At 39.0% G+C, this 27048-nt stretch overlaps 1 protein-coding gene across 1 annotated transcript in view; it reads left to right on the top strand.

Annotated features, from left to right (window-relative positions):
- ST8SIA4 (ST8 alpha-N-acetyl-neuraminide alpha-2,8-sialyltransferase 4) overlaps positions 1-24985 on the top strand; it is an 81154-nt gene extending 56169 nt beyond the window's left edge. Inside the window, exon 5 of the mRNA XM_024196563.2 lies at positions 21552-24985. Coding sequence (XP_024052331.1) covers positions 21552-21834 — 283 coding nt within the window. The 3' untranslated portion in view covers positions 21835-24985. The remainder of the gene's footprint in view (positions 1-21551) is intronic.
- Positions 24986-27048: the final 2063 nt, after the last annotated feature.

Genomic DNA, 27048 nt, shown 5'->3' with positions numbered 1-27048 from the left:
AACAAATTGATTTGGTTGTCCTACTGTTGAAAATGCAGCAAAAATTCCAATCAAGGGGGCTTAAGTATGCCTTCAGATATGACCCATAACAACTCCTGATTTCAGTGGGAGTAGTGGGCATATATTTGAAGGAAGGATTTGGCTCAGTCTTTTTTTCTTTTGATAGCTCTAACATACAAGTCAAGTAATAAATAATCCATTATTCTTTGTGTAACACATTCTAAATCCGCTGTTTTTAGTTTACATGTAGATTTTTAAGAATGGTCGTTTGGGGATCTGTTTTTCATATAACACCTATTAATTTGAAACAGTAAGAGGAGACTTTTTAAATGCAAGCTGTGGGCTTGGTGCCTAAAAACGGAGTTAACTGGTCATTTAAAAGTTATGACCATTACCCCTCTTTGGGTAGGTCTACACTTACCCGGTAGTTCGGCGGCGAGCGATCGAACTTCTGGGTTCGACTTATCGCGTCTTGTCTGGATGCGATAAGTCGAACCCGGAAGTGCTCGCCGTCGACTGCGGTACTCCTGCTCGGCGAGAGGAGTACGGCAGAGTCGACAGGGGAGTCTGCCTGCCGCGTGTGGACCGAGGTAAGTTCGAACTAAGGTACTTCGAACTTCAGCTATGTTATTCACGTAGCTGAAGTTGCGTACCTTAGTTCGACTTGGGGGGTTAGTGTAGACCTGCCCTTTGAGACTGTGACTTCCATTTTTACTCTATTTCCTGATAGAAATCACACTTGAAAATATACCCAAATTCACATGAGCTCTGTGTAGAGAATGGGAACAGGAGTCTTATCTCATGTAGTTTGCCCCCATCAAAACATAAAAGTACATCAATGACAATGCTGAGGCATAGAAGTTACTGCTAGCATTTTTTTACTTTTTAAATTTGGTTGCTGTTTGTGTGATGGGACTGGGGGATTTCCATTCAGAATTAATAATCATTTTCTGCTGTACTGTTAAACACTATCTGTAGAAAGAATCTGAGATAAGATGTCATTTTTAGCAAATGCAGTAACCGTTTTCCACAGTGTTTTGGAGGAGCATGAGTTTGTGTGTCGGTTTCCATCTAAATGTGTGCACTGTTGCCAGAAAACTTTGCAAAGAGGAAGTTGTGGGTGTATCAGAGTTGTGCCAAAATGCAAAATGGGTACATCTTACACTCATACAAAAATCATGTCTTCAAGTAAAACTTGTAACACCCACAAGGATCTTAAGATGTACATGTGTGGCCTGAAATTGGTATGACTTTTATCAGAACAGTATCCAGTTTCTCATTACATTCCCACACATAAATCTACTTCAGCAAACCTTTGAAACTCTTTGGAAGGAAGACTCATAATCACAAGTTTCTGGTGCTTAGGCACAAAAACCCTTCTCACAAGACATGGTCTCAGTGTTTGTTTCTTCTGTCTTAGCAGAAATGTCAGTCACAAAAAGATCTGTTAAGGAGAAACCTCACAGGAGAATTTAGACAAGATCCTTGTAATGGTCTCCAGTTTCATAGTGAGTCTAGGAGCTTCAGGCATGATGCACTGGTGAATGCTGGCCACCAGCTTCAGTGACAGAACTCATGGCCTGATCTAGCACACATTGAAGTCAATGAGTGTCTTTCCAATAAGTCAGTGGGCATTGAGTGGGGTCTTCACAAAGGAAGCGAGTCACTGGTTAAATTGATGTCTCCCTAAATCCCTTGGGTCATTTCACAGCATGACCCAAAGTGGAGGGAGACAACGGGTGGGAATCTGGGCCTGAATGACTTGTCCGAGGTCAAACAGGAAATCTGTGGCAGAGCTGGGAATTGAACTCCCTGAGTGCCTTAGCCAGGAGACCTCTATAAACAGTTGTGGGTATTCTGGCAAAATATTTGCCTACTAATATAGTTAAGAAAGGGCAGATTAAAAAAGTAGTACATGGATTTATGAGTGTTAGGCTTTTTCTGTTTTTGGTTTTTTTTTTTTTTTATTTTCAATTTTTATAAACTTCTGGGCATGGAACGTCTGGGAACTGTGCCAGTATGTACACACACTTAATTTCTATAACATTGATGACTTGAAGTTGAGTAGTTTGAATTCAAACTAAGGATCTCGCTTCAAATTAGTATTAATTATATGATTGTTGGTAAATAAGTAGGGCCATTGGCAATATACAATGACTTGCAGCTTATTTATTCAACTAGACATTTTAGTATTTGCTTGAGGGATATAAGCAACAAAGCGAATAATATTTACATTTTAAAAAATATTAAAATAGATTTGCACGGTTTCATTTTTAAGACTGTGACTTCCATGCAGTTCATTGGAACTGGTTAGCTAGTTTATTGGAAATTAGTCATGACACTCTTTTATTGAGTTGATTTATAATAGTAATAATGGGCATCTCTCCACTTGGACACCTTTGTTCTATATTAAAAACCCATAAAACCTGCAATAAGAAAATAAAACAAATTATATAATAAACCACACACATACACACACACACCCTTATATTTGCCTGACAAGAATTAATAGTCGTATAATAAAGCCCCTCAAGCATGCTCCATTATCTCAATTTCCCAAACACCCAATAGAAAAGATGGGCTGATACAGAAAGCTATCAAATCTGGGTTTTGTCAGACCAATGAAGGAAGCAAGTCATGGGATCCTCATGGAGAACATGCTGCCAGCCATCCCCTGCTGTGCATCACAGATTCTTTTGTGGTTAAGTGGTTGCTCAAGGAATTAATAATGGTATCTAGAGCCTTTCATCTATATGTCACATGTTTCTCTCTGACCTAGTCCAGCAGTGATTGGCAGTCATTGTCAACTGGTGGCTATGTGGCCTGTATGAAACAAGTTGGTGGTCTTGGCCTAGTTGCTGTTCACAATTGGTGCTAATTACACTTACGTTAGCAAGAGGTCAGAGATTGAGTGGACATGGAAACTAGGACGTAGACTGTGGCATTTTGGCACGGCAGTATGTGGAAGCTAGTGGTGCCTGTAGGTGTGCTGTATGTGTTTTATGGATGAATAGAGAACTTCACTTTACCAGACTGTCAGTCTGGCATCTTTCACAGCATTAAATTCCAGTAGGTTCTGATTCAGCAAACCATGCCTTTTTAGGAAAGCAGTTAAGCATATGCTTAATTTTAAGCATGTGTTTAAACCCCATTAACTTCTGTTCATAAGGACTCTGCTGAATCTGGGTCCTAGATTGTAACTTGTGCCTCTTTGGTTATTTAAGTACTTTATTTGTATACGTATCCACCATGGCTAAGGCTGTGAGTGTTTCAGGGAGGTCATGGATTCCGTGACTTTCAAGGACCTCCGTGACTTTTGCAGCGACCAATGCAGCTGACCCCAGCCCGAGCAGCTGGGGCGGCCCAGGGCCAGCCACACCGGCCACTGCTCAGGCAGCCCCAGGCAGCTGGTCCCAGGTGCTGCCCAGATCAGCGGTCCGGGAGCACCGGCAGGGCCCCAGGCTGCTGCTCCTCACCCGGAGCAGCAGCGGCAGGGTGGCCCTGGGCTGTCCCCCCCTTTCTCCCAAGCAACAGCACTGGCGGGGCCCCGGGCCCCACTGCACCCTAGCAGTGGCAGGGCCCGGAGCACCCACCTCCCAGGGCAGCAGCGTCCAGAGGAGCGCACCCCACCCGCGCCCCCCAGCACTTAAGATTTAGTTAGGTATATTTTTAGTAAAAGTCAAGGACAGATCAGGGTCATGATTTTTGTTTATTGCCCATGACCTGTCCATGACTTTTATTAAAAATACCCGTGCCTTATCGTAGCCTTAATCATGGTGGTTCTGATTGGCTAATAAAAATACACTGACAACTGGGATGTATAACTGCAAAATCCATAATTTTATATCTGATTAATATGTCCTGGTTTATTATATTTATCAAATCTAATTCTCTGTAATGAATATTTTATATTTAATAATCTCTAAAAAGGAGACCTTAAATTGTCTTGATTTAAAGAAAAAGTGGTCAAATTTTCAGCTGTATGATTGTAGTTGTTCTAACAAACAACACCAAATAATAATAAGCATGTGTTTCACCATATGTATGTGGAACAGGACATTTATTTTAAACTTCATGATGTGTAGTTTTGAACTTCACATCAGATCTAAAAAGCAAAGGCTGCTAACCACATCCTTAATGTATTGAACATCATGCAGTGTATTTTAATTTTTTACATTTTTCCTTTTTATCTTAGTGTTGACAGTGTGTCCAAAAGGGAGATATATTGGGATATTTTCTATAGAGAAAACACATTTCTTGGACATTAGCATAAGAGCAATTATCTGTGTTATTAGGAAAGACTAGAGCTAATGGTGGAAGGTAGAATAATGCAAGTTGTTAACTTTAATTATACCACTCCAATGGTATGCTTTTGCAATTTAAAAAGAACAAAACATAGATAAAAGGTAATTTGTGATAATGCTTGCATAAAATAGTAAGATTCCCAAGTGTGGGTTGGGGTGTGTGTGTGTGTGTATGTGTGTGTTTTAATGCATGTTTTAAAAATTACAACTGAAATATACTGTTTATTGCAAAGCACTTAGGGATCAGCTAATCAGACTTCTGCACTTGCAGAATATTCCTATCACTATAATTTTGCAGTTCGATTACATCATGCTGTTTTCCTAAGTACTCTTACTGCTGGGTTATCATCTCTCGTCAGCCAAAAGTTGTCTGTTATTCACTAGGGGAGTACAGCTCTTCATTCTATATGGTTTTTCCAGAGTGAGTGGTGTATGGTTACATAGTCTTGTCCATTCAAACCAAATATTGTTTTGCAACAAACCATGTGATATGCATGCCTCATTCTATTTCACACCTCCCTCTCTTGCAAATAGAGATCCCCAGGAAAAGTGAGAACTACGGCCCCTGTGCAACAGAGCACTTAAGTCATGATTAACTTGAAGCATGTATTTACAATCTATTGATTTCAGGGAGATTTGACACTTGCTGAAAGTTGAGTGCCAGTGCTTTTTTGAACCAGGACTTATATTAGCTACAACATAATTTGTGTGACCACCATTTAAAGGCCACCCCCCTTTGCAACAAACAGACCATTTTGTCTAACAAAAACCAATCTTTTAATAGATTCGGATGAATTTGTCAAAGAAACATTCATATGATGGCACAGGACACACTAAAACTTATGGGCCAGACTCTTGCCCTGGCTGCATCTCTTTTGAAAGCTTAAGCCCCCATAAAACTGCCTTATAGAGATTGCTGGAGATTCCTCCTGATGGGGGGCGGGGGTGGGGGTGTAGAGACCGTGTCAGGAAGAGGTAAGAAGGTGGGATGGGTGCCTAATCCTCTGCGTGATCCCTGTGTGGGGCAGCACTCCCAGAGGGACTTTTGCAGCCAGCACAATTAAGACTAACCCTTAATCTGCAGTAAATTATGCTAGGTGTTGATTCTTGTTTAAGAAATTTAGTACACGCTAACTATGAATGACTAGGCTATGTCTGCACTCCAACTGGAGGTGTAACATGCAGCTTGTGTCGTCATATCTGCTTTACATCTATCTAGTTTGCTAAAAACTGGGCTTCAGTGCGGGCTAGCAATGCCACTATGTACCCAGAGCAGCAGGGTGGGTTTGCACAGTTTTGTAAACAACATTAGTCTTTCATGCAATAAATGTTTGCTTGTCTTTTATGAATATGTTCCTATGATTTTGCTTTTAGATATAGCTGGTATTACTGTACTTTAAAAAGTATCCTTTGTCCACTACTTCCTTTTTTACTCTTTCACTCACTCTTTTGCACATTTCTTTCCATCTTCGTGTGTGTATGTTTACGCACAGCATAAGTCTTGTCATTCTTGAAAGATTAGGACCCATATCTGAATAAATGGAGAATTGTACTTGGCTGATAATTTCAAACATTACTATGGATAACTAACTAACCTCAATAAATTAGTTTCTGGGTAGAACGTGTTATCTATTTATCTGTCTGTGTCTAGATCTCTCTAGTTTCTTGCTTTTAGCTTGTTAACTTCAATAGACTAGAACCTCTTTATTTTATATTTAGTTAGGTTTTTTTCTCTTATTTTTTAAGTTTTAGGGTCTTTTTATGCAGGATTACCAACCTAAGAATGAAGGCAAAGTATGAAATATAATTTTTTAAAGTTTGAAATAAAATACCACAATGGATTTTTTTGTTTATGATTCCCATAGTATTACTGATTTAAATATTCTTATCAAAGATAAAAGTAACAAATATTGCAATGAGTATCAGATTAGCTACTATAGTCAGTCAATAATAGTTTGACTAATTCCTCTGCTCATGTTACTTTTGTTTCCAAGTCATGGTTATTATACTCTTCATCTTTTCACAAGCATGTTTTGATGTCTGTCTCATTATCTCTTTGCTGTTCTCCCTTTTCCTCAGTCTTGTGCTGTTTTAATTCTCTTACAAATATGCTTACAGAAGGAAAATGAAATATTTAAAGTATATCTAACAGAAAAATCTAGGGATGCTGACACTTACTCATGTGAGTAGTTCCGCTGACTCCAATGGGACTACTAGCATGAAAAATGACTACTCAATAGAGTATGTGTTCGTGGGACCAGGCTTATTGTTTCTCCTAATTTTAATCATAACACTACTGTTGCTGCCAAAGAGATTGGCTTTATGCTTGTGCTATCAGCATGCTTAACTGCTCTGACCTTGTGTTGAATTGGCACTTCAGTGGACTAAGGGGTGTAGTAGTTCACTAGCCTTTAACCTCTGGAGATTTTCATTAACAGCTGATTTAGCTAACCAGTGAAAATGAGCTTAGAGGTTTTGATACAGTCTCCAGTGTACGTTTAACCACATCAAAAGGAACTGTACAATTCAGCATCATTTAAAGTCTGTGATCTGAGGAAACAAGGGCCTGGAACAACATAGATGAGTCCTAATTGAGGTGCATTCGCAGAGCTACGTGAGCAGTGTAGCACAGCTCCTTGTTCACATTATGCTATTGCCCGAGCTATTCGTTGGTCACTTTCATGAGCATCAGCATTAACCCACGTCTCCAGGAAGTATTGCTACCTTCTACTTGTGGTTTACAGGAGGCTGTTGTTATGTTTTATTAGTTACATAGTGCCATAAGAGTATGTGATTCGTAGAGTGCACTTGCCCGTCAGACTATCCAAACTTCTTGAAGGTTCTGCATTTGTTAAAAATGACATTTTTGCCAGTTGCTCAAGTTGCTTCAAATTCTGGTCTCTTTCACTAATTGTGAATTAAGATTTGGATAAACGTTAATTTGATGTGACCTGACCTGATGTGACCAGACTGAAGAAAGCTCCTAGCTCCCTCATATCCCCATCCTCGTCAACTCACACACATACATTTTCATCTCTCCTTTTTGACCGTTTGGCTGTTTTACTTTGCAGAGTTGTTTTTCTGCCTTAAAGAATTCCAAATATTTTCTTTCCTGACTTTTTGTTGTTAAAAACATTTTAATAAAGTGTGATCTTAGGCCCTGATCCTGTAAACTCACACATGCTTAACTTAGCCTCTGTGGTATCCCTAGCCTCTGTTTGCCAGAAGCTCGGAATGGGCCACAGGGGATGCATCACTTGATTACCTGTTCAGCCTCTGGGGCACCTGGCATTGGCCACTGTCGGAAGATAGGATACTGGGCTAGATGGACCTTTCATCTGACCCAGTATGGCCGTTCTTATGTTTACTACCACTGGACTACTCACAGGAGCATATGTGAAAAGGTTTGCAGTATCAGGGTACTTAGCAAATAGAGTAAGAAAACACTAATGCTGATAATTGTCAACCAATATTAATGCACGTTTTGTTCACTATGTGTAGATACAGTCCATGTTAATCAAAAATAGATTCAACTAATTTCTGTGCTTTAAAAGAGCAAACTTGCATTCTCTGAATAATCAGTGTTTACAAAAATATTTTGCAGAAAAACTCTTTCAGGATTGTGCATGTGTGTGTGAGAAGAGAATTGAGACCAAAAAAGAATTAAATGGGGAACCTTTTGTAATTTCACAGTAACGACTTATCACTTTTAGGACGAAGAATGTGAATTGATGACTTTCTTTGGACAGTTGTTTAAAGCCAAAACCTGAGGCAACACCCAAAGCAATTAAAATACAATTTTTGAGATACACAGATAAAGAAACTTGTGAGGAAGATAATAATCAAGCATTACCAGGTTTATATGTACTTCAGTGTGTCCCTTAAGTGTGTGAACAGATGGTTGTGGAATGAATAAAAAGGACATGTGAGGAACATGGGCCAATCAACAATTTAGTATGTGGCACATCTGAACTTCACCACTGATGGGAAATGCCATTTCTTTGGAGAAACTAGTGAGGTATGCACTTTCTTAAGAACATAGTGACATTACATTAAGGAATAGAGTTCACATTCGCTGCCAGTGCTACATCAGTGGAAGACATTTGCCCGCCGACATAGCTTCTGCTTCTCGCCGAGGTGGCGTAATTATGCCTATGAGAGAGCGCTCTCCCTTCGGCATAGTGCATCTTCACCAGACGTGCTACAGCAGCACAGCTGCATCGGTGCAGCTTCGCCGATGTAGCATTATAGTGTAGACTTGCCCTGAGATCCAGACAGGACACAGGCCAAATCCACAAAAGGATTAGGTGTCTGGCCACCCAGTGGAATCTACAAACCCTGAGTTAGGTGCTCAGGTGAGACAGACAGGGGAACATCTAGTTTTCACCTCGTTTGAGGATCCCGCTGTGGCTTAGGCATAAGATAGGTACCCAGGCCCCTATACTGAGGGATTGTGTGCATGCCCAGAGCCAAAAACATAGGTGCTTAGGGGACATCTACAGCAGAAATTTAGGCACCATTGGATTTTAGGCACCTCTGAGGGTTAGGTGGGGATTGTGAGGTTCTCAATGGTACCTACTTTTTGGATTTTAGGCACCTAAATCTTTTTGTGACTCTGGGCCTCAGTTGCTTCCTAGGAATTTTGTAATCTAGGAAATAACCTCCTTTAAGCAACTGTAATGAAGCTTTCAGCTTCTAACCATATATCTAATTGTTGTTCTGCTGACATAAAATTGTATCATTAATAATGAGTTCCTGAATTGGTTAATTATTGAGATTTTTAAGGACATGCAAGTGGTTTAGAGACTGGTTATGTTGGTAGACTAAGAAACAGGTATGTAAAATGAATCTGATATATAAAATGAATCTCCAATTTCACCCTGGAAGTAAAAGATCTGTAATCAGAATAAATGCCCACTATGAAAACTAAAATTAGAACACAAAACTAGAAATTAGTTTTGATTAACAGTATACATCCTATCTAAATGGTACATTGAAAATGAGAGGTGAGATGAACAATTGAGAAATCTGAGAGAGAGCAATGAACTCCATCATATTAAAGTTTTTCATTTTGATAAAAGCAACAAAATTGACAAAACACTTAGGTGGAAAAGACATAACAATGTTATCAGAAATCCTATCTAGCCAAGGCACAATAGTATAATCTTGCTGAAATAAGTGAAGAATTTGTAGAGATATTTGAGTCCTATATAAGTTTAGAAAGGGGAGATTATCCACCTATGTTCTTTATAATGGTGCACACCATTATTAGAATGCCTCCAAAATCTCATTAGACTAGTGGTTTGCTTTCCCTTCCTCCTGAAGCAGTAGAAGTTTTTTTTTTTAAATGTATTTACTTTCTCTCTACTTACCTGTCTCCTGCTTCTTTCTCTCTCTCCCTTTTTGCCTACACTGCTTTTTCTTCCTTTTCCTTTTTTGTGGTTCAAAATATCAGCTGAGGAAATGATAATTGGAAGTGAATTTAACACTTTGTTCTGAGGGCAGAGAGATTTGTGGTCCTTTATTTCTGGTAATGAGTTTCAAAGCCTTAGCCTTGTTTCCAAATAAGACTTTTCACCTATTCTCAGGAACTCCATCTTTGAACTTGGCTGCTTCATAGTTCCTGAGAAATGTCAAGGGAAATCTTTGTCTTGGAAAGCATCTGCGGTACATTGGGCCAATTCCATGGAAGGCCTTGAAGATCAGCACAGAGATGTTGAATGCTGTCTTTAGCTAATAAATTTGGGCCTACTCCTGATCCTATTGCCATCAATAATAAAACTCTCATTGACTCCATTTTGAGCAGGAGACAGATCCTTGATGATTGACTGCATTTATTTGACAGGTTCTTAAAAAATACCTTCATGTTCCATTTTAATTGTGTTATTTACTGTGGCACAAGGTAAGATTTACCGAAGTTTTAGATAAGATTAACATATTTTCTTTCTAAAATAACAAATGGTAATTTATCTTGTAGCACTACATTTAATGTAAAGGAAAAACAAGCTCTGTTGCTATGGCTCCACGATTACAGAGGAATAGCCAGCATACATTATTTAACCACTCCTGAAAAATATGTGTTATAGCACTTTTAAAAAAAATATATCTATTTAAGAGTCTATATCTTAATAGTCATAACTACTCCCATAGCTTGCTATCCTTCTAATCTTTTTATCTATTCTAGGAGAAAACAGTTTTGCAGCTTTCTATATGTTGTTAGAGTCTTCTAAGCATCTAGTTGGGTGGTTTTGTGATTTATCACTGGAGTTCTTAGGTCTGGTAGATTGTGGTCTAGTTTAAATGTTCACTTCCGGTATGAGGCATAACTGTTAATCACATGAATAGTTGCATGTAAGTCAGCAGAACAACTCTCATGAGGGAGGATTGCTTTCATGAGTAGGGGCTGCAGATTGAGCCTTTATCAAGACAACAATCTGTATTGTTTTTACAATGTGTGCTGAGTGTATTTACGTCTTTTCTGAGTTAAATAACCCTAAGCTGAAATAGTTTTATGCATATATGTTGATAATTATTTAGGAGGCATTCCAAGCATGTTAGTATTTTGCTCCCAGATTGTCTGCCTTTGGGTAGTTCTTAACAACATTAGTAACCAGAAGAGTTAACTTGGAAGTTTGAGGATAGAAGTATTGCTCCTACACAAAAGCATGACATGACAATTACATAACTTTTAAGACAATCATGCTGTTCTTATTTTGAGATGTTTATCATTTTGGAGGCTGAGTCCGTACTCTTTCCGCAGAAGCATATGGACTAGATTTCTTATTAGTATTATGCATGGCTTGCAGTTGTAAATATTGCAAAAGGAAATCATATAGAGGCTCCTTGGAATAGTATGTCTAAGTTCGTGTTGAGTTCATTTCACCTGTGCTTGAAAAGTAATATAGGATGGTATTTTGCCATTATATTTATAGTGTGACACATGTGTGTTTGATCTTCTAAGGGCTGGTCTATACTTAGCCGCTAGTTCGGCAGCTGGGGATCGAACTTCCGGGTTCGATTTATCGCGTCTGGTCTGGACGCGATAAATCGAACCAGGAAGTGCTCGCCGTCGACTGCGGTACTCCATCTCAACGAGAGGAGTACCGCGGAGTCGACGGGGGAGCCTGCCTGCCCCGTGTGGACCGCGTCTGAACCGCGGTAAGTTCGAAGTAAGGTATGTCGACTTCAGCTACGTTATTCACGTAGCTGAAGTTGCGTACCTTACTTCGACTTGGGGGGTTAGTGTAGACCAGGCCTAAGAGAGATCAGTACATTATTTTTTTCTTAAATTCATCTAAAACTTGTTCAGCAGTGAAGTCCAAATTGAACTAGTTACTGTATCATGGGTCAGCTTGTCCATGTGGGATCTTGTCTTCTGAGCTTCTAACAATCAATTTTAATAATTCATACTCAATCGACACTTCAGCAGCCATTATGGGATATCAGTCTATTCTGGTTGTGTTTTATTCAGTGATATATAGGCTTATATTGTGATTTTTATTTATTTATATTTGTTTTTTTTTATTTGGTCATGTAAAGTTAGCCATTTGGAAAACTTCACAAACAGATTATTTTTTAAGAATCATCGATGCACCTACTCTTCAGTGGGCTTTTTAATGTTAGTGTGGATTTACACCCTACTTGAATATACACAGTAAATTCTTGTGTGGGAGCAAGACAATGTACCTGAATGAGTAGGCTTACAACATTTTATTTTTAAACTTGCCTTTGATGTTTTTGATAGTGTACAGATCTAGCTCCTCTGGACATTCCTGAAAACATAGGGCTAAATTCTGTTCCCCTTTAAATCATAAATTCTGCAGGTCTAAATATAGACAGAATTTGTCCCAGAAGGTTCAGAGCCACCTTAAAAGGGAAAAAAATGTTTTCAGGTGTTTCCTTTAACATGGAGAGATAAAGACAGTGAGCAAGCTTCAGCTGAAATAAAGGGTATGTCTACACTACGGGATTAATCCGAATTTAGATAATTCGAATTTGGGAAACAGGTTGTATAAATTCGATTGTGCGCGGCCACACTAAGCACATTAATTCGGTTTTTAACCACATTAATTCGGTGGTGTGCGGCCACACTACCCCATTAATTTAACCACATTAATTCGGTGGTGTGCGGCCACACTAACCCTAATTCGAATTAACAAAATCGATTTTGGCGCTACTCCGCTCGTCGAGGTGGAGTACAGAAATCGATTTTAAGTGCCCTTTAATTCGAATTAACTGGCTCTGTAGTGTGGACGGGTGAAGGGTTAATTCGGATTAACGCAGCTAAATCCGAATTAAAGTCGTAGTGTAGACCAGGCCAAAGTGCAGGTAGAGGTAGGTACAAAGGTCATTTAAAGCTCATATTTGCAGTTTCCCAACCCTGATGCTGCTCTGCACAGGGCCATCTTGAAGGCAGTTCTAACATATGCTAGGTTATAAAGGCAAGTTAAACGCAAGTCAAAACACAGCCAGAGGTTGGTGTGGTTCAGCTGCATAGTAGTCAGGCCCCCTGTCTTTTTGCCATGCCTACTTTTCCACAGTACACTGGTTGCTGGGAGGGGTGTGTGACATAAGTGCCCGTACATCACATCTATGTCACTGGAGTATCATCCTTGTACTAAGGTGGTCTTCTCTAGATGATTGGCTAAATTTGCTCTCAGCCCAGATTACACCCCTTGAGTGCTGTAAACCAGCTACATTATAGCAGAGAATTTGGCCATTATTTTTAAGGTTGTACAAACTGAGCTTTAATATATTGTTAGATGTTTTGTCACAGTCACTAAAACGAACATTTGAAATGTTTAAAGTTCTCCATAGTGGTGATTTAAGATGAATACACAGCCTTCTTAGCACATTCATGCTTATTCATAACAAGATATAGTGCCTCCTGTAACTTGGTTGTCTTTACAGCTTCAGTCACTGATTTTTTCCCTTCATTCTGCAGAAGAACAAAAACACTATCATCAAAAGCCCAGGCTAATGGTCTTTTCATTCACTATCTGCTTTATAAACAGGAACCTAGATGTGCCTGAAAATATTTAGCAGAAACCACTTGGCACCGTCAGGTCAAAGGAGGAGGAAAGGGGGCAGTAGCATTGACTGAGCTCATTAAAGAGAAACTAACAGTTTGAGCAAGTGCATCTCCCTTTATTAAAGTGCATTATTACTTTTGATAAAAGCAGTTGTGTCTTGTATACTAACTGCTTAAGAATGCCATACAATAAATATTGCAAATTAGCTCATAGGTAAGCACTCAACAGTACTTCTTGTGCTCTCATTGTACAGATGTAATTGGCAAGAGTTTAACCTCTCCTGGGCTCCGGTAACATGGAGGAGGAAGCTGCCTGATTCAAATGAAGAAGAGAACAAAATCTGTAGAGGGGCATAGGCTGGGACCTGAAGTCCTGTGGGAAAAAATAGTATGTGGTCATATCGTAATGCCAAGTTTTTAAATTAGGGCCAAATTAAGTAGCACAGGCAACCTTAATTCTAGCATTTCCTAACTTTTGAGTGCTTGACTTTGCAACCTTAATTACGTTCTTTTAACATAGGGTTTTTTGTGTGTGTAATTATATGTATATACTCATTAAACAATAGGGAACAAAGTTTGTCTGTCTTTGTACTTATAAACATATTGTGCTATTTTTCATTAGCCTATAACAGCATGGGCTGTACTTCAGTGGGGTTTCAGAATGCTACAGGACATGTGCCAAGAAAGTTAATGTGCCATAGTTTGATAGCCAACAGCTGATGCTGTTACGTTTTTTTTTAAGTTTACTCTTGGTTTTTTAGCTATGCTGTATTTTCCATCCACAACTGAATAAAATGGTGTAAAATATATGAAATAAAATCTACCCTCACCACCATTTTCCATTTGATTTCACCCTTAATAACGTCAGTTCAGATTTTCAGCTGTTTAACTTCTCATGCAGGAATATGTAATGATTAATATGGCACCATTTTTGCTAGTCACAGTACCTCAGCATCTTTTATCTTTTATCCTTTATCTTACTGGGGTGAAACCGCTGTGCTGAAAGGCTGTCTCAAAACTTTGCCACACTTGAAAAATGCAAGATGGTGAGAACATGGCACCATTAGACAAATCCATCCTTACATCACCTTTCCACCACGATAGGACTTCTCCAAGTCTGTTGTCCATGAAAACTTTATTCTAAGTGTGTCTGCCAGACTTGTTGCCAGTCACTCCTCTCCTAAAATCCTGTACCTGGGACTTCTGCATCAGAAGTTCAATAGAAATTATGCATTAATGTGAAGGAATAATCCTTAATGCTAAACACTGAAAATGTAAACAGGTCTCATTTATATACATATTTTTGTTGTGTTCTTTCTGATACATAAAAAATTTACCTCACAAATCTTTTTAAATCTTAATATTACAAAATGCAAGGCTTTAATGGCCAATTCAGCTTTCTATGTAGTATACACTCAGTATACTAATCTTTGTTTAATGCCATTAGCCAAACAGTATTTTGCTAATGACTTCTGTTTTAAGATGACTAATCAGGATATTTAAATTGGCAAATTGCTACTATATACATCCATTTTAAGCAGATACGCAAATGCTTGCTGTCATTGCTTTTTTGAGAGGTATGAGGAAGTTTGGATGGAAGTAGTTGACTTTTTCACTGCCTGTTGCAACTTTAGGCCAAGAATGGGAAAATTCAAAGCAAGAGGGTATCTTGTCATCAGGCCTATGCCTGCTGTATGCTTCCTAAGGCTCCAAGAGTCAATATTTGATGTGGATGACTTTTTCCAAGAAGGACTCTGATAATACTTCGCAGTGGGAGTAGCTGAAGTACTCCGTTAACAAGAGGATTCACAATCTGTGACAGTTCAATGGAACGTGAGTTAGCAGCTGCTATGGTGGAAGAAAGGTGGGATTTCTCTGTTTCTTCAATAGCCAGGACATAAGCTTGTATTCCTTGTACTGGGGCATGTCGATATCTGTTTGTTTTCGGTCACTGATGCACTGTCTTCCTTTTTTTTGTCAGAGATAATCAGAAAACCATAGAAACCCTTGGGAACTTTGGGGAAGGAGCAAATATTTCAATGCCAGAATATCAGCCGTTGTGGTTAATGATAATACTAACACTGAATGGTCATAATGACCTACTTGGTCTTCTGTTTTACGGCCTTTTGATGAGTGGAAGTAATATGCAAGGATGTTTTAGAATTTGACTGAATCCAGAAACTTCTTGTTAATAGGGCTGCTCTGTCTTGCCAGGAGACATGGGAGGATTCTGATCTTAGCCTGAAGGAGACGACAGTCTGTTCAGGACTGGTGGTGTTTCTTGTTTTTGCTATGTCCACAGCCAGTTTGAAAATCAGGTCTAGGACGTCGTTCGCTGTGAATGTAGGTCCAGAGATAACTTGTGAAAAACTAAAGATGCCTGCTGCATTTTCCAGATCCTGAGTAGAGCTGCCTTTTCCTTTGCTACTTGGACTTCTTAATCTTACAGAGAAACCATACTCTCAAAGCATACTCCTAAAAATAAATAAAAAGAGGCTGTCATTATAGCTTAGATTTAACTGAATGTGTTCACAGGCAGGAAGGGAAAGGTGCAAAATGGTTATTGATCAAACAATTACTTGCAACCTTAAGGAATTTCCAAAAATTAAGCCTTAATTGATCTCATAGTGGGGCAGTTATTCTAGTCATTAACCATTTTAGTCATATAATCCAGGACTAAATGACAGAGGCCAAGTAGACGAAAAGGTCTATTTTAAAATCGATTCAAACAGTGATTGGGATCTTGGCTTTGCAGAGGTGAGATGTGTTCATTCCTGATTAATTACAATTCTGATTTCTAAAGGAGGCTGTAAGCTTCAAACTGCTCTAACCTTTTTATTCATTTCACATCTTGTGTCCTTTGGATCTGTATTTGAGTTGATCTCAAGCTGCAAAATTCAGCTACATATTTAAACCAACCCCATATTTTGAGTGTGAAGTTTAGTTTGGACCCATGTCTCATTTGTATGAGTGGGCGAACATTTTTCTCAGTATGATTTGGATAAGAGTTTTGACAAGTAGAAGAAAGTTTCCTTGCAGGTTTTTAATTCCTACTGTAAACTCTACTAGTGATAGACTTTGGCATGCTGGGGGTGTTTTTCATCCCAGCTGTAATAGAATATTCATCTCTGTCTCTTGGAAATAACTTGTACTAATTCCTTGTGCCAAAAATACGAAACTGTCTGTACATTGCAGTTTTATTTCTTGAACATTTAACTCTGCCATTCTTACTAGGGTCCCCAGGCATCCGTTTTTTGACCGGAATGCCCGGTTGAAAAGGGACCCTGGTGGCTCCAATCACTCCCCTCCCCCGTGTCCCTACCCCATCCCAGAGCCCCCTCCTGCACCCTCAACCCCTCATTTCTGGGCCCACCCCACAGGCAGCACCCCCCACTGGAGCTCTCACACCCTCCCGCACCCCAACCCCCTGCCCCAGCCCAGTGAAAGTGAATGAGGGTTGGGGAGAGCGAGGAGGGAGAGGGACTGGAGTGAATGGGTGGTGGGGCCTCAGAAAAGGGGTGGGGTGGAGGCAGGTCCTCATGGAAGGGGCGGGGCAAGGGTGTTGGTTTTGTACAATTAGAAAGTTGGCAACCCTAATTCTTACATGAGTGAAATTCACCCAGGGTAAGAGGAGGCCATGGAAGGTTCCCAACAAAAAAAAACAAATGGAAGCACCTGGTTGGGCTTCTGAGGGAAAGGCAGCAGTGTAGTAAGTAAGCAGCTTAACTCTGCAACCTCCTGCATGTGGGGAGCCTGCCACACCAATTCTGCATAGCCCTGCAACACCTGTTTCTGCTGAAACTAGATCCCTGGGTTCAGCTTCAGCCTATGTTGAGCAGGTATCTGTATCTGTGGCTTGAAGGTCTTGAACTGACTATTGCTCAGTCTGAAGTTGTTTTCAGCTCAGGGAGCCTAGCATTTGTTAAAACAAAACACGACAATAAAAATCGTACCAGTTGTAAAATGCTGGATCAACAGAGGGAACATCTCAGAGGTCTCTCCTGCCTAAAAATGCAGGTTAATGAAAACATTCAGAATAACACATAGTACTCTGCAATTATCATAACCACATACCATAATATTCGCTTTCTTAATTTGCTTTCATTCATACGCCTTTTAAACTAAACAGATTCCTGAGTCTTTCTCTGCTGTCTTTAAAGTGTCCATGACTCAGCCTGGAGCTGCTTTCAGCTCACAGAACCTGTCAGCTTTTTAAAACTGTGTGAGTGCAACAGGAATGATGGGGGTGGGGGAGCGGAATGGGGAGGGGGAGGAGGAGGGAAGGTTCTTTTTCCTTTTAAACAAAGGCCAATTTTTTCTGAGATGAAAGAACCACCGTCCAAGCCACAGCCACTTCAGAGACTCAGACTGCAAGTCTGAAAAGGTCAATTTTAACAGAATGAATATTTTTAGGATTTTGGAGCTTCTGATGCTTTTAAGACACTTTTGATATTAAAGGCTAAATTTTGCTACTCTTACTCATGTCTGTAAACACATGTATTCACACGAGGTCCCAATGTTGCTCTAAATTAATATAATCTATGTATCTTAAAAAAGAAACCAACCACACAACCATAAGTATGCACTCCAAACCAGCATTTCTCAAATGCAGCCACTAGGGGCTTTTCATGCAGTCACGAAAACCTCCTGGGTGGTGATGGGGCATGTGGGGGGCACTTATCGACCTTTCCCCCTCCCTCACAGTTGCTCCTGCATGCACTGCCCTGCATCACCTCTGGAGGGCAGTGCATGGAGCACAATGCTGACCCCCGGTCCCATCTGCGCAGCAGCGGGCTCTGACCCCAGACTTCAGCTGTGCAGCTCCCAGCTCTGACCACACAGTACGTGCGCTGACCCCCGGCTCCGGCCATGCAGGCTCACCCCCATCGCCCTGGGCCCCACTGCCTTCCCTGGCCCCACATTCATTGCCCCTGGCCCCGCTGCCTCCTCCTGTGCCCCCCCAAGGCTTAATTTGTCCTGGAGCTTGCTGAGAAAAGTAATATTAACAAACATACAAGTAGCACTTTTCACAGCAGACTTACTAGCTAGCTGGGAGGCTGTGATAAGTGATACTTGTATGTTTGTTAGTATCACTTATCACAGCCTCTTAGCTGGCTACTAAGTGTGCTGTGAAAAGTGATATTAACGACCATACAAGTATTATTTTTACTATTGAGTCTGCAAAAAAAACATACATAAATAAATTACAATTATTTGGATACGTGTATAAGCATATGTATTTGTTTTTTTCCTAAAGTTAATTAAGTGTTTTAGAGAAAAGTATCAGCATGGCAAGAGCTTGTGGCCACACTCTGAGACAACCAAAAAATGTGTTGTGAGAACCCCTGCTCCAAACAGTAATAATATTTAACCCTTACAGAGTGCCCTTTACCTCTTCAGAGTGCTCGACAAACCTTAACTAAGTGTTTGAGCAAGAATGAGACCAGTCCTTACCAAGCCACTAATACGCCAAAACCTTATTTAATGAATATGGCCATATTTTTCAGAACTAGGTGCCTAAAGATAGGAAGACGGTGAAGATTTTCAGTTAGATGCCTAACTCCCTTTGACTTTCCATGCACTCCACCCAACTTCCATTTGTGTCTTTGAAAATGCCCGCTGGTTCCTAAAATCCATATTTAGGTACCTATGTAAAAGTGACCTGATTTTCAGTGGAGCAAGCAAACATAATCCCATTAACTTCAGTGGAATGTATGGATATTCTGCATAAAAATCAGACCACTTTTGTTTGTTTCAATTAATAATAAAACTTAGCTCTTGTTTAGCACTTTTCATCCAGAGATCTCCACATGTTTTGCAAAGGAGGGTAAATGTCATTATCCCAGTTTTACAGATGGGGAAACTTTTAAGTAAATATATATGAGCAAGACAAAATGTAACTCTTGGTCTGCAGTTATGAGAGCTGTACAGTACCGTTATGCCTTGCACTTCATATTTTCATTCACTTGTTTTTTAGGCAAGAATGATATGTGAAAGAGCCTCTGTGCTTGTCAAAGGTTCAGTGTGAGGCAGGTCTGCTTGGGTAGTAGAATGGCAAGCTAGTGTGGAGGTAAAGGTTTATCATTAGAGAATAACATGCTGTCTTCATTGTTCAATGGACGGAGCAGGTTATCTGCAATTTTTTTCAGCACCTGCTTGCCTTGAGAGCTTGTTAGAATTTGGAACTCAAACTCATGTGCCTGGCCTCTCTTTAACCTGGTGTTAATATAAAAATTAATATAGCTTATTTTCTTCTAAGTTGACCTAATGAGTCATTGTCAGTGTAGCTGTAGCTCTATCTTAATGTTATGTGGATTAGTTCCATTGGCCCTAACAAAAGTGTTTCCTTTTTCATAAACCTGTGAAATGCTGGCACATCCATCTCTTAAAAACAGACTTTGGCAAACCTGAATAGAACCAAGAAAATAAAATTCTGTCAAAACATGGTTCAACTCAGTGCCTCCTCCCAGAATACAGTTCCCTCAGTTTATTCAAAATGTACCAGAAAACAGATGTGAATGGTCTTCCAGTGGAGTGTCATCAGTCAGGATTTCTTTTTGGCACGCAAGAAAAAAAGCCTAAATTTAGCTGATTCTTCACATTCTTGTGTTTCTTTCTCTGTCTGTCACTCTTTGCATCAACTTTTGCAGTTGAGAGGCTCTATCTCATTGCCAACATATGCTTAAAAAAACCTGAGAAACCTGTGATTAATGACATCCAGAACTAAGCCTGCCAAGATGTATGTTTGTCATTGTTGCGTTTGGAAGGAGAGCTTGCTGAAAACCAAAGAAACAGTATAACTACAACACTGCTCAGTATTTTAGATTAAAAATTAGATACATCACCTTTTGGTAACATCTTGATTTCGCACACAGATTTGTCTATCAAGTCTGCAAAAGCATGTTCAGATTTATGAGGGTTTTGTTAGTAAGTATAAAGATATCGATCAAGGATAGAGGTAGTTCATTTTAATGGTAAATTTATAAAAAAGTTGCAATCCTTGTGATGGGGAAAAGGAATAGTCTCAAATTTGTAATAAACATGCAAATGAGTTAAAGGGTCAGATTACTTTAATAAAAATGTCCTTTATTTTTCAATGAAACAATGAATCAGATTTTACAAAAATACAGTTTTGCCTTCATGTGTTTTCTTAAGTGAAGCTAAAGGTCATTACACAAAAATGTTTATAACTGCATCTACTTTTGCACAAGCAATTAATTTGCATATTTGTGTGTTTTAAATTGGCTAATGAGATATTTATTTATTAAACTGGATCATTCTAAGTACAAATGATCAGCTATATGTCTACATGGCCCGTTTTGCGTATGCAGTTACCTGATAATTAGAACAGCTACATGCATATTTTTGAAGAATAGTCTAAAAGACTTTGGCCCAAAGATTTGAACTATTTCATAGTCAAAGTGAACTATTTAGACATTTGTTTGGCACAGATACTTCCTCCTATCTTAGTGTTTAACTATAGCGAATGATCCTGATTAGTAGGTGCTAATCTTGAATCAGTGGTTCCCAAACTTTTCCATACCATGACCCATCTCACAACAGAAAAAAAACTTAAGGCCCTGTCCCATTAAGAAAGAGGGTGTAGTTGTTACCCTCTGGACCTGTTAACAATGCCCCTGAGGGTAGCAGTCCCCATCACCTAGGTAAACTGGTATTCTAGGTCTTCCCCTCATCTAATGTCTATGAAATAATGTAAAAAGAGTGTCTTTTCAAAATGAATGAAATCTCCTTTTATAGCTTTTGGAGCTGGCAGTTCCAGAACTCAAGTGGTTACTGCATTTTGTCTTGGAATTCCTAACTCCTAGTATACAACTGAGCCAATGTAAAGCTTCAATTCAGGAGCAATACCTTGTGTTGGTCAAGGCTTCAACTTCCTCCTCCAAAAAGAAAGTTAACCCCTTTAAAAACTTGTGAACTCCTTTCTGACACAAGTGAGCAGTTACCTACACAGGTCATACCACTGAAAATTAATGGAACTACTTTTGCAAGTAACTGCTCACCATCTTGCCCTAAAGGAGAAGAAACCAGCTAATCTGTATATATCCATTCCAAGGAAATGAATGAAGCCCATAAAAACATGCATGAAAGAAAAATAATGTATATAATGAAGATAAACTAAGTGTATTTCACAAGTTTTGTTTACAAGGAGTTGTATGTACATTTCATGACTTGTCTTTTTCTTGTTTGCTTTGTAGTTACTGGCTGACAAACAAGGTCCACATCAAACGACCCAGCACTGGTCTCCTCATGTACACGCTCACTACCAGATTTTGTGATGAAATTCACCTGTATGGGTTCTGGCCATTCCCAAAGGATTTCTATGGAAAACCAGTCAAATATCATTACTACGATGATCTAAAATATCGATACTTTTCTAATGCCAGCCCTCATAGGATGCCATTAGAGTTTAAAACTTTACATATGTTACATAACCAAGGAGCACTGAAATTAACAACAGGGAAATGTGTACAGCAATAAAGCACATGTAAAGTACAATATAAAGTACAGAATAGTCACTTCATCATAAAGATGTTGTGAAAAGGCAACGGGATCCAACAGAGGATATATTTCAATACCCACTAAGCCATTGGGAAAAGGAAGCTTACCTGAAGTCCATGACCAGCTGATATTATACCTGTAAAGTGCTATAAAACTAAGATATCTTGACTGCAAGGGTTCTAGTAAGTGCCACTTTCACTAAGAACAAAGCTTGAATGTATAATCAGTAGTGTTTACAAGATCCAATGATGCATTCATCGTCAATTAAAGAAGAAGCAAATAGTCCATTTAATGCTGACTTGCCACCACAAAATTGAGCAGTTTATAGAAGAGAGACCCAACAGATGGAATCTGTCCTTGGGGAAATAAAACAGCCTTTGTCATCAGAAATCATGGTGGAATTAGTGGAGAAAGTGATGTCCGTAAGATTAAATAGAGCAAGTAAATGCCTTCAGTCAGGGGACTGTTTGACCTTGTATTATAACCTCATTGTTTTGTTGGTGTTTTTTCTGATTGCTGTTTTATTCATTTGGGTATTGGAATCCTTTAAGGATTCCATGAGGACAATAGGAACAATTAAAAATAAAATCTTCAAAGAGTTGTATTTGAAGAAATAAGTTCTTATTGGGGGGAATCAAATACTTAAAAAGTATTTATGTTGTATCCTGCTGTTGCACAACTCTAAACCTCCAGATTGCTTTTTTTAACTGCGGTTGTCAGTACCAGCTAAACAGAACCACTATGAGATTGGTAATTTTGAGCCATTCTTAAGGAAAAGTTTCTGTTACTTGCCAACTGGAGAGGACGTACTTAATAAGAAGGTGCCCTTACATTTGGTACCAAAGATTACACTGATTTTTTTGTATACAAATACCTTTGTTTTTCTTTTCATGCAGAAAACGTACATTTAGTACTGTGTTGCTGTGCTGCTGAAGGAAAAATGTTTCTGGGTATTGTTGTTTACTGGAATATATGTTGCCTACTTTGTTTGAATGAAGAGCCTCAAACAAATTCCCTAAGCTGAGTTTGTCTCAAGTGATTTGTTCTTTAGAAATATCCAAATTTGTTTTTATTCCATGCACTTAAACATGAGTGTGATTTTTATTTCCATTGGAGCAAAATTCAGTTTTTAATTACTGTAATAAAAACATTATGACATAGTCAATGGGAGGTTTTAATTATTTGGAATCTGTTTTCTTTTAACCAAGATGACAAAGAATTAATGTAGCAAAATTTTGCAATATGTAATATCCCTGTCATATTGGAATGGGTAAAGAAACTGAATGGAAAATAAAGCATAAATTGAACAAAGTCCTTTTTAAATCTAAATTTCTCACAGTGTTGGACAATATACCTGTCTTGTATCAGTCCAACATGTTGATAAGTAACTGATGAAAATAGCACATTGTTGTATTATTCCCATATCAGTTCTTTTCTTCCAAACCTCATTCATTCATTTTATTACTCAGAACAACTGCTCTTGTCCTGTACTTGTCCAAGAAAGAGATTTAGAAGTGGCAGAAGGAGTATCTTCAGGATCTAGTACAGAAGAGTCTGTAGTACCATTTCTTAGTCTGTTCATATCACAGACTTGGGTAATTAGAGTGATTGAATGCATTGGAGTTAAGTAAAATCAGAATACTTCCTTTTTAGAATGTGTATATCAGGAAACTTAACACCTGACACATGAGCAAGGATGCACTTATTTAAAAAGGGGAAGAGCTAGTTTAAAGAACTTTACTCACACCTTGGTAGAGGAATGACTGTAGCCAAGTGAAGACTCCCCTGATCCCAACTGCTGGTCTTGGACGTGATGGTTCTAGTGGAATGAGCTCCATATCATACTTTCACTCTGATTGCTCCCTAATGACAGTGGGGTCTGAAGCCTGATTATGTCTCCAGTCATGTGTGTCAGGCTCCAGAACTAGCGCTTAAGAAAGTTCTAAGAGCATATCTTTGCCTTGTTGACTAACTCCTCCTTCCTCCCCCCTTCATCTATACAACACATGGTGGGTTTTAGCCCTAAAGGATAAATCTTGTTCCTAATTTGAGGGTCCAGGATTCATTACACATGGTAGGGGAAAGTCTATGATCATGCAAGTCCACTAGCCAGACTCCCCTCAGAGGAGGACACAGAACTTATTACTGCAGCTAACAGACTGAGGTTTGAAGGCACAGCTGTCCATCTCATAGACATAATCAACATTTCTCTCCCGCCCCCACCAAGCTTTCCTGCACAACACTTGTTTGCTTTGGCTTTGTGCTGGGGTCCAAGATTTGGCCTACATGATCATGAATTAATACCTTTTTTGTTTTGTTTTTTTATTCCAGAAATCATAGGGGAATCACTTAGAGCTACTTGGCAGCACTGAATGGAACGTATTTAACTTGGGTTTGCAAAACTGCAAAACTGTGTAGGGTAAACATTAAAGATTTGCATTTTAAAACAAATATGGGTGATATCCTTGTTAACAGTAAATATGCATGGAGGTTGTCTTGTTCCACCCATTATTTTTTACAGAATGATTGAGTGTCCACTGGGAGATTTACTGATATCCATCTCAGAGAAGCTCAGAGTAGTGCCTTTTTAGCTTATTCACATACCTTTATTACTACATACTTTGTGGTCTGTGAATTTGGTCTCCCTGTTGAGATGGCAGAGTCTACAGTCAAAAAAGGGCTTCCTCGTGGATTAAAACTGTTTTTTTCTGCCCCATCTCAGGGAACTTTTTAATACTCCAATATGAGTTCAATGAAGATAGAGAAAGTTCAAAGTAGATGGACATGCTTTATTTCCCATTGCACAAAAAAAGAAAAATAAATCGCTTTTTTAGTAGACTTAGGGAAACCAGTGAGACCTTGAAACAGAATAGTAGATGAGTTTTTTTCTGTTCAGATTTTAAATTCAGCAGATGAAGATTGGGGGAAGTAGGCAGAATATGAATGAGTATTTAAAAGATATGCATGAGCCTATTTTGCAGTGTTCACATCTAGTTCTGTTGATGAAACTGACCCCAGTGCAAAAACCACAAACAAACCCAGTAGCTCAATGTAATGTAGGGAGATTCTTTGGTAGACTGAAGAGGGGGATTCCCAGTCCTGTGGCCATTACTGCAGCCGCCTTCCCCATGATCCTGTATCTCCCTTTGTGAAGGTCAATATCCGGTAAATCTTCTCCACATCAGCAGATCCATGGATGCCAGCCCATCCCTGGCCTGCCATGCCCTGCTCCTAAACACTGCTGCGCGAGGATTACAAAGCTGATGTCCATAATGTACAGGGCTGCCCCTGGACCTCCATTCAAATTCCCCAAATCCTCCCCTCCCTTAACAGTGAAATCACACTGCTTCCACTATGTGACCCTCTTTTTCCTGTAGAGGTTGGTGAAGGATTGGCCTCATAGAACTTATGTGGAGGTTTAAATAGGTCATAGGGCCTATGCAGGGGAATGGATTTCACTGTGTGGTTCTTCAACTCACAGTACAACAATCTAGCTCAAATCTGCATAGCAGCTTTGGATGAGTTCTGTTGTTTTCATCTCCCCACACTGCTTACAGAACTGCTAGTATAAACATCCATTGTAATTATTGCCCAACACTTATCGCTGACTTATGTTAACTAGAGAAAATAATGGACAAGTCGCCCGCGTGCTATAATGATACCTGATTTGGCGGGGATATGAAACTGGGCATCAGATTAAGCCAATTATGAATGAGGAATGGTCTCAAATGACTGACTTCTTCCTACACAAGATGTAGCAATCACCACTAATGATTCTAGCAAATATGTTTAAAAAAGAATAATAATTGAAAGCAAAATTCTGGAAACTGTTTGTTATGTTGCCAGAATCTTGAGGCAGATCTACAGTGAGACAAAGTTAGCAGAGGAATTCGTTTTCATTCAGACACATTTGTTGTAAATGATTTATAAACTAATATTTTCACATTTCTTTGGCAGGGACCCTCTCTCCTGTGGTTTAATGGAGAATAATGGATAATATATTTGCTTGTTAAGTTTGCAGCTTTGGGCCAGTTCTCCCTCTCCCACCCCCCAAGTCTAACATCTACTGAATGTTTCCAGCCTTGAAGGGGTTTGGGCAATTTGATGTGTTTTGCAAACTGAACCACAATTAATAAATCCTACCCTGAAATAAACTTCTCATTAAAAATAAAATCAACACGCTCATTAGGATGACGACTTGTTTGAATTGACTGCATTTTGCAGATAAATACCTGTGGGTTCAGTACATTTTTTTTCTTTTTAGGGTCTGATCCTGTGAAGTGCTGAGTGCTCATTGCTCTCATTGAGTTCACTGAGAGTTGAAGTGCTCAGAACAAATAGGCGCCTAGCCTCTTGCAGGATTTAAGCTTTATATTGCACATTAAGTTTTATTGTTTTGAAGATATGTTACTTTGTGTAGGGAAAAGCACAATTGTTCTAAATGTATATAATAAAGGAAGAGAGTTTATGGAGTAGAGCATTTCTGCACAGTACTATTGCTACTGAGCAGTCACAATACCATTTGTGTAGTTTACAGTATTAAGATGTATTCTGTCACGCTTGTCCTCTAATATTATTTTGTGTACAGCATTTGGGTATTACTGTTTTATTATTTGTATAACTGTAAAATAAATTAAACAATTTTTTTCATTTTTTTCTGTTACTTTCTTATACCGTGTTCCTATGTACTACAATCAGCCTTGAGATTTTTTTTCACAGGTTTTTCAAATTAGTCTTAATATGTTGCAATACAAAAATCCTTTAAAATATATCATGTGTCAGGATTTAAGGGTTAGAAAAACTAATCAAACATGGCCAGATTTAATATTTACAGACAGTTTAGAATATACTAGGGATGAAATCCATAGGGTTATGTAGGAATTAACGGAGTTCTATAAAAGTTACTGTAAAAACCCCTGGAGTTAATAGCAAATGTTATCATTTGCCATTGACTTGTAAGTTATACAAATAGAGAGTTTATATCCTTCCTATGGAATTGTATAGATTTTTTTAAAAAATCTATAAAAAGTACTGTTCTGTAATAAATTTGATCATCTGTTTCCATAATGGTAGATTCAACTTGCACACACTGCTGAAGCCTGGGCATATTTGAAAAAGCCATGAAAGTCAATATTTTGTAGAGCTCTACTGTTTTCCACTGCATAGAAGTCGGACGTCCTATTTTACTGAATC

Source organism: Terrapene carolina, unplaced genomic scaffold (assembly GCF_002925995.2).
Source record: "Terrapene carolina triunguis isolate 2854851 unplaced genomic scaffold, T_m_triunguis-2.0 Scaffold69, whole genome shotgun sequence".
In the NCBI taxonomy this organism is placed as follows: Eukaryota; Metazoa; Chordata; order Testudines; family Emydidae; genus Terrapene; species Terrapene triunguis.
This window is presented reverse-complemented; position numbering and strand designations above follow the sequence as displayed.